The sequence below is a fragment of the Emiliania huxleyi genome (assembly GCF_000372725.1).
Source record: "Emiliania huxleyi CCMP1516 unplaced genomic scaffold EMIHUscaffold_777, whole genome shotgun sequence".
Lineage (NCBI taxonomy): Eukaryota > Haptophyta > Isochrysidales > Noelaerhabdaceae > Emiliania > Emiliania huxleyi.
In genome coordinates, this window is record NW_005196182.1 from 745 (window position 1) to 9013 (window position 8269).

At 65.1% G+C, this 8269-nt stretch overlaps 2 protein-coding genes across 2 annotated transcripts; both read right to left on the reverse strand.

The window, feature by feature from the left end:
* Window positions 1-1757: 1757 nt before the first annotated feature.
* On the reverse strand, window positions 1758-3396 carry EMIHUDRAFT_249414 (hypothetical protein; the record flags this gene model as incomplete). The annotated part of the gene is made up of 3 exons (XM_005760159.1): window positions 1758-1771; window positions 1855-2223; window positions 2379-3396. The coding sequence occupies 3 exons, from the start codon at window positions 3394-3396 to the stop codon at window positions 1758-1760; spliced, it is 1401 nt and encodes a 466-aa protein (XP_005760216.1).
* Window positions 3397-3691: 295 nt separating this feature from the next.
* EMIHUDRAFT_249415 (hypothetical protein) lies at window positions 3692-4585 on the reverse strand (the record flags this gene model as incomplete). Its single annotated transcript, XM_005760160.1, has 1 exon — window positions 3692-4585. The coding sequence occupies one exon, from the start codon at window positions 4583-4585 to the stop codon at window positions 3692-3694; it is 894 nt and encodes a 297-aa protein (XP_005760217.1).
* Window positions 4586-8269: the final 3684 nt, after the last annotated feature.

Below are 8269 nucleotides of genomic sequence, written 5' to 3' on the forward strand. Positions count from 1 at the left end.
AACCCTAACCCTAACCCTAACCCTAACCCTAACCCTAACCCTAACCCTAACCCTAACCCTAACCCTAACCCTAACCCTAACCCTAACCCTAACCCTAACCCTAACCCTAACCCTAACCCTAACCCTAACCCTAACCCTAACCCTAACCCTAACCCTAACCCTAACCCTAACCCTAACCCTAACCCTAACCCTAACCCTAACCCTAACCCTAACCCTAACCCTAACCCTAACCCTAACCCTAACCCTAACCCTAACCCTGACGCTAGCCCTAACCCTAACCCTAACGCTAACCCTAACCCTAACCCTAACCCTAACCCTAACCCTAACCCTAACCGTAACCCTAACCCTAACCCTAACCCTAACCGTAGCCCTGGCCCTAACCCTAGCCCTAACCCTAAGCCTAACCCTAACCCTAACCCTAACCCTAACCCTAACCCTAACCCTAACCCTAACCGTAACCCTAACCCTAATGCTAACCCTAACCCTAACCCTAACCCTAACCCGAAACCTAACCCTAACCCTAACCCTAACCCTAACCCTAACCCTAACCCTAACCCTAACCCTGACCCTAACCCGAACCCTAACCCTAACCCTAACCCTAAGCCTAAGCCTAACCCTAACCCTAACCCTAACCCTAACCCTAACCCTAACCCTAACCCTAACCCTAACCCTAACCCTAACCCTAACCCTAACCCTAACCCTAACCCTAACCCTAACCCTAACCCTAACCCTAACCCTAACCCTAACCCTAACCCTAACCCTAACCCTAACCCTAACCCTAACCCTAACCCTAACCCTAACCCTAACCCTAACCCTAACCCTAACCCTAACCCTAACCCTAACCCTAACCCTAACCCTAACCCTAACCCTAACCCTAACCCTAACCCTAACCCTAACCCTAACCCTAACCCTAACCCTAACCCTAACCCTAACCCTAACCCTAACCCTAACCCTAACCCTAACCCTAACCCTAACCCTAACCCTAACCCTAACCCTAACCCTAACCCTAACCCTAACCCTAACCCTAACCCTAACCCTAACCCTAACCCTAACCCTAACCCTAACCTCTACCCTAACCCTGACCCTAACCTCTACCCTAACTCCAGCCTAACTCCAGCCTAACTCCAGCCTAACTCCAGCCTAACTCCAGCCTAACTCCAGCCTAACTCTTATATATAAGAGCTGCAGCTCCTAATAGGAGCTACTAGTCTCCGGCTTAAGAGCTGCAGATCCTATGGCAAAGACAAGTAGCTCCTAAGTCAAGAGCTGCAGCTCCTATTGGTCAGAGAGTTGCAGCTCCTGTGGCCTAACACAGTGTAGCTTTCGGGGGTCGGAAAACCGCGCTAAGAAACGGTCCGTTCCCCAGTGTGGCAGTCGCCCCTCGCCTCTTCGCTTCTGCCGCCGCGTGCGCGCCCAAGGGGTTGCGAGGGGCCAATCCGCGCTAGGGGATTGCAGGTCTGCCATCACTCCGGCCTCGCGAACCGACCCGGAACCTCGAGGCGCCTTCCGGACGGAGCCACCACGGCTCGAGGCCCTTTAAAACTGGCGCCGGATTGCCACGCGCGGCCAAAATCAGGTGCGCGTCGCACACCCCTATCTTCGTGCTCGCGGTAGCCGTTCGCACCCAATCAACAATATATCCAGCCCTAAGAACTCACCTCGCCCTACAGACCCCCTAATCACCCACCCAGCGGCCCGCATCTCGCCCCAAAGCCGCTTACGTGCATGTACTGCCCCCTCCCCTCGCACCCAGAGTTTTAGTCGGCGTGGGCTGTAGCCGTGGTCGAGATGATCACAGTGGACACGGAAGAGCACCTTTCCGGCGGAGAGGCGCGCTGTCTGACCCCGAGCCACAGCTCTCCCGCAGAGAGACGATGTCGACCCGCTGGCGGATGAAGCCGGCCGGCAGCACGTCGGTGTCGCCGTCGTCAAAGTGGACACGGAAGCCGGTCGTTCCCCTCTTCGTCTGCACGACCTTCGTCACGTAGCCTGGGTACCACCTCGCCTGTTTTTTATATCGGGCATCGACGCGGGCGCCAGGGGCAAAGGCGGCGTCCTCTGCCAGCGCGTCGTCGTCCGAGGTCGCATCAAGTGGTGGCGGCGCTGGAGCTTCGTCCTTGTAGGCAGCGAGGTCCTCCCCGTTGTAGCACCACACGATCTCGGCCGTCTGGGCCGTCTCAGGGTCATTGGTCGACTCGCTCTCAATGAAGCACCGGAAGAGAACTGCAGGGCGGACGCCAGCTGCGAGGGGGCGAGCGGGGCGACTCAGAGCTGGGAGGGCACCATACGCAGCGCCTCGCCGCACTCGCTGCGCAGCGAGGGTGTGTGCAGCTCCACACTAACTGCGCGCGCGCCGGGAGGCAATGGCGCGCGCGTACCGGCGCCATTGGGCATACTGTACGCGACCTCGTAATAGCGGTCCGCGCCGTACCGAAGGGCCTGCCCGTTGTTACGACGCGACACCGCGTTCTCGCCCACGCGGCCCAGCAGGCGCCTGGCAGGCGCCGCTGGCATCCCCAGCAATTCGCAATAAAACCACCCCCGCCTCAACCCGCTTAGGGACGGACGCATTTCCCCCCTTTCAAAGGCGGTTTCGAAGTTGATGAGACCTCGTCCCCCCCTCTCCAATGAAAAGCGTAAAAAGAGGCGCGGAACAGGCCGGAAGCGCCAGGCGCCGGCGGCCGTCATCAGGTGCATGACCATGCGGTCGCGGCATGCCGCATCAATCTTGCCGCGCCCGGCCAGCTCGTTCGCGAGCCAGTCCGGGGCGACCGTCGTCGCCACGGTCCCCTGGGGAACTGTGGCGTACACCTTGCTGGGGCCGCGTCGATACCCGTCGTCCCTCTCCGGGGGCAGCGAGTATTCGACTCCTATTTTGGACCCGGCCTGGCTGCGCGCCTGCGCAGCTGCAGACCGCAGCCCGGCCATCACGTACTCGATGTTCTCGCGCAGCTGCGCGCGCGGGCGCTCCGCGTTCTCGGCCTCGTTCGCGGCGCGCTCGCCAGCCTCCTTCGCCCGGCGCTCCTTCTGCCGGATCTTCTTGGCCTTGCGTGACGCGGTTCGAGCCGCGAGCTGCTCATCAGTGAGCTCCTTCTTCTTCGGCGCGGTGCGCTCGATGTACGAGCGCTCCGCCACCTTCACCGACTCGCGGTCGCCCGCGGCCTTCTCGTGCTTCAGGTCGACCTCGATGGTCGCGTAGCCAGGCCTTATCAGCCTGACACACGATGCACCGAACAACCGTGCGACACCCACCGCGTCCTCCAGTTGCGCGCGATCGGAGCGATTCCAGGGTCCGCTGCGCATCCCCGGCAGTACGACGGTGGCCGGCGCTTGCGCGCCAGCCCCGTCCGCCACCGGGTCCGCGGCCGCGGTCCCTGTCATAGCTACGCGCGCCATGGATCGGCGGTTACACCACTGTTTCAATGGGCTTCCAGTGGTTGCGTTTACTAATGGAAACCTCCTGAAACTTCAACAACTCCCAAGGAGGTTTGTGTCCCAACTCGCCATAGGCTGGGAATGGGGCGTGCGGCGGAAGAAGCCTTGTCAACGGTTGATCCTTAGAAGCTCCACGACGGGCCTGATGGGCCTGATGAGCCTGGAGGCCTAAGGGGCCTGATCGCCTAGACAGCCTAGCCCTAACCCTAACCCTAACCCTAACCCTAACCCTTCTTTTCCTTCCGGCGAAACTCATCTATCTGCGCAGGCTGTCCGATTGGCGCCTCGCCTTCTCCCGCCAGTACTCACCCGGACTCACCTCGCCCACCGGCGCCGCCGACCAGGGTGCGGCGTGCGCGAGCGAGGGCGCGAGGCAGCTGACGAGGGAGTGGGCGATGGCCCCAAAACCCGCCCACCGCTCCTCCCAGCGCGCGGCCTCGACGAGTCGCAAGGTGTGCTCCCTCTGCAGTCGCATCTTTTCGCGCTGCAGAAGCTCGCGCTGCCGCTCCCGCCGCGCTGCCTTGCGACGCGGTGGTGGCGGAGCGAGGGCGCTGGCGGACGCCGAGACGGGCGCCGCCCGCTCGACGAGGCGCGCGATCGCTCGGCTCGCCTCCTCCGCGGGCCGGTTGCAGATCTCGAGCGGCGCGCCGCCCAGCTGCGACAGGAAGTCGGCCACGGCTGGTCCCGATCCAGCGAGGTATTCGGAGGCGGAGGTGGTCAGCAGGTCGGCATGGGTGAGCACGAGGAGCGAGGAGCGGGCGAACCGCGGGCCAAACACCTGTCGGAGGCTGTCGAACGCCTCGACGACCGGCCCGTCCACGCGGGCTGCGATACTCGCGACGAGCAGGATGGCGAAGCGGGCGCCAGGGTGCTCGGCCGCAATCAAGGCGACGCCGCGAGTGATCTCTGCGTGGATGGCCTCGACGGACGTCTCCGGGTCGGAGAGGCCCGGCGTGTCCACGAGGATGACCTCGCGGCCGGAGCAGTGCGTTGAGGCGAATTCGCAGGCCGTCGTCACCGCTCGCGCGGCTCGGCCCGCTGCAAAGCTCTGGCTCGCGAGGAGGGTGTTGCCGGTGCTGGACTTGCCGGCGCCGCACGGGCCGCAGAGCACGAGCACGAGCGGAGGATCGGCGGTCCTAGCAGGCGTCATCGATCGATCGGTTGGTGGGCTCCACACAGGGCTATCGCCCAATTCTTTTTTCTGGGGAGAGTACCCATTCGGTGCTGGTAGCGACCTAACGCTGCTTCAACAAGCAGCGTTAGGTCGCTCTCGTCACGGTCGGGCGTGCGAGGCTCCTGTGCCTCCGGTGCAGCCGATGCTCAGCCCTCTCCCACCGTCGCGGCTCGCCCGTCACCTCGCCTCTCCGCAGGGTCATCTCTCGCGCCGTCTGCATCTCTCTGCCGGTCGCCAGCATCCGCGCCACCGACTAGCTGCACCGCCACTCGCGACGCGCCACCCTCGCTCACAGCCTGCATACGCGCTACTCCCGGGCACCGCCATCGACTTCGCACTCAAGCTCGTGGAGAGGCGCACGCTCGGCGGTAGTCGGTGGCGGCGGGGTCAGCGATGACGAGCGTGCGGCACATCCCTTAGGTGGTCGAGGGGCCGGAGGCCGCTGCGGCGGTGGGCGCGCCGATGGTCTTGCCGCGGAACGCAGCCGCCTTGCTCTGACCAAGGAGAGGCGTTGGCTGTGGCGGACCGCGCTGCATCATCCCCACTGCATCCCAGCCCCATCGAAAGCGCAGAGTACAAAGTTCGGCTCGCGACACATGGATCGCCCCACGTCGCGCTTCATGACATGGCTCGAAGACGCACGCATTGCGGGGCCGGCCGCTGCGCTGCATTGGGTCAACCAGCCGATGGAGGCGAAGCTGACCCGGCTCGAGATGCAGGGCACGCGACTGATTGAGCTCGAAACCGAAAAACTGGTCCAGCAAGATTCGAGATCAGGAAATCAGGCGCGTCAGCTTTACGTGGCGAGGCTCAAAAAGAACGTGCACGATTTCAAATCGCTGCCCATCGGCAACTACAACAGGGAAATTGACGAGCGTATGATCCTGCTCAGTGATGTATCTGGTACTGTCAAGCCAGAGTGGTTGACAACACCAATGCAAAAGAAGCTGGAGGAGAGGGCACCGCAGAGCACGATTCGACAACCATTCGCGGCGCCCAACCACTTCGGCTTGATTTCGGGCAGGCCGGAACATCCACTGCCATGCCTGCTGCAGCGCCGGCTGCGGCGGAGGTAGAGGAGGAGGAGGAGGGCGAGGGCGAGGCCACGGTCCTGAGACCCTCGCTGTCAGAGAGCGATGGAGAGAGCGAGGAAGAGTCTCCGCAACCGGTCGACGGCAGCCCCGTGGCAGCTCCGCTCCCGGCCGCGAAAAGGCGGCGACAATCAACCGTCAGATACGAGGCTGGGCCGGCCCAGGGCAAAGGCAAGCAGCAAGCAGCAAAGGAGAAGGGAGCCAACAGCCAGGCCGCCGCTCCCGCAGCCGCCACTTCCGCCGCTAAGCCGGGGCGCGGGCCAGGCGGCAAGCCAATGAAGTACAGGAAGAAGGACCCTGCAGCGAGGGCGCTCGAAGCTGCGGCGCGGCCTGCGGCGCGGCCTGCGGCGCAGCCTACTGCGGCGCAGCGTACTCGTTGCTCGCCCAGGAAAGGATCTGCGGCAGACGTGCAGAGTGCGCAGCTGCAAGCTGAGAATGCGGCGCTCCGCGGCGCGCGCGCGCAACTTCAAACCCTTCAGGAGCAGCTGGCGGCGGAGCAGGCGGACAGGCGGGCGGCTGAGGACGCGCGGCGGGCGGCTGAGGACGCGCGGCGGGCGGCTGAGGCGGCGGGAGCCCAGGCCAAATATGAGGCCTACAAGGAGGGTGTCACAGCTGGCTCTTGCCTTTCCAGGGGGGTTGCTCCGCCCGGTGCCGGTCCGGCGTAGATTTCGCCGAATTTTGGGCGCGTCGTGCCCTCACCACCAGAGCTTGTGGGGGGGGAGAGAGAGTGTGTGTGTCCCTCGAGACCTTCTAAAGGCATATTACTACTTGCCTGCCACCCCTGGCCCCGTCCCCGCGCCCAGAAGGGCGAGATTCCGGTCCCACTCCACCACCGCACGAAACGTGCTTCGGTCCGGGGTCCGGTTTCGACCGTCAGGGGCTACTGCGACCCCGAGGTGCCCCCGGGTCGCCCCCAAAGGCCTCCGTTAGTTGAGGAGCACTATTAGGGTGGGTCAGAGACCCTCATTTAGCCACCTCACAGGGTACCCTGAGGCTGTGGCCTCTGCACAAGATTTCGCACCATATGGTCACACGGAATGCTGTTGGAAGGGTGGGGAGCAGCCTGCCGTCGAGCGGCACGCTGCGCAAGCCCGCCGTCGGCGGCCCGATCGGAGAGCGGGTAGTCGTGGTACTATTGAGCGCGCTATCGCGCCCGAGACAGCCCGCCCTGGCCCTGTAGACCCTCCCAGAGAGTTGGCGACGCTGTACAGCATGCCCAGAGCATACTGGACAGGCTCCCGTCGAGCGACGAGCCATGCTGGCTCGCCGCCGGCGGCGAGCTCGAAGACCCGCGCCGAGCTTCGCTGAGCCTGGCGGGCCCGCCCGCACGCCCGCGGCCGCAGGCGAGGAAGGCGAGCTTCCTGGCGTTTTTGCCAAGCGCCAACATGCCAAAAGACACCTCGCAGCGCCCGAGACGTGACCAAAGCCGCTCGTCTCGGCGCCGCGAGAGCAGCCGGTCGACGTCGGCACCAAGCGCGCGGCCGCCGGGCGCCGCCGAACCGACAGGGGCGCCGTGGCAGTAGAGAGCACACTCCACCGAACCGTTTTTATGCGGGAACTATTCACACCAAAAGAAATCACCATCGCCTTGCCTCTCGCGCCTACTGCCAACGGCAAGGCTCGGCCAGAGGATGTGGCCTCGGAGACCATCCTTCACGCGCCCGAGCCGTTCCTCGCGGTCCTCCGGAGCCGCGCCCGCCGCTGGTGCACCCGCGGCGGCGGCGCCGCCGCCGCAGCCGCCCTCGCTCGTGACTCCCCAACGCAAGTCTCGCAGCCACAGCCCCTTCCCGCCGTCCTGCTCGTCCGCGACGACGCGAGGCGCAGCCTCGCTGCCGCTGCCGCTGCACTCGCCTGGCGGCCGCCTCTTTGACCCCTCCTCCCCGAGCCTGGACCCGCCGAACTCCTTCAACGGCGACGCCCGCTACGTGAGCGCCCGCTACGCGTTTGGCGCCCCCGTCCCTCGCTCTTCGCCCAGCCTCCGCCGGTCGCAGAGGCAGAGCGGTCGGTCGCCGCCGCTGCCGCTGCCGCCCCGAGCAGACGCTTCGCGGCGGAGCCTCTCCGGCAGCGGCGGCGAGGGCGGCGCGGCTCGCCCGAAGCCGTCGCTGGACGTCAAGCCGTCGCTTGACTGCTCGTTTGACACGACCTTCGACACGTCCTCCTCGTGCTCCTCGGCGTGCACCACAGCCGTCGACATGGCGGTCGCGCTCGGCACGCCCGGAGCGTGTACGCCTGGGCTGATCCCCCCAGTGCTGACCCCGGCCGGGAAGGCCGCCTGCGGGAGGGGCTCGCCGGGGACGCCCTCCTGGCTCAAGGAGGCCGAGGCGCTCGTGAGGAGCGAGGCGGGCGCGCCCCTCTCCCCCTCCGCCCCAACCACCCCGCTGCTCGCCGTGAAGCAAGACTGCCCGCCGCCGCCCTCGGTGCCCAACCCGAGCTCCGGCTTTGTCGCACGCCGCCGCTCGGTCGAGCCCGAGAGCCCGATGCGCGTGCGAGGCGCCGACGCTGCGATCCCGGCCTCCTCCCGCCCGACCGCCACTCTCGCCGTCGTGGCCCTGGCCGCGGCGGCGGCGCC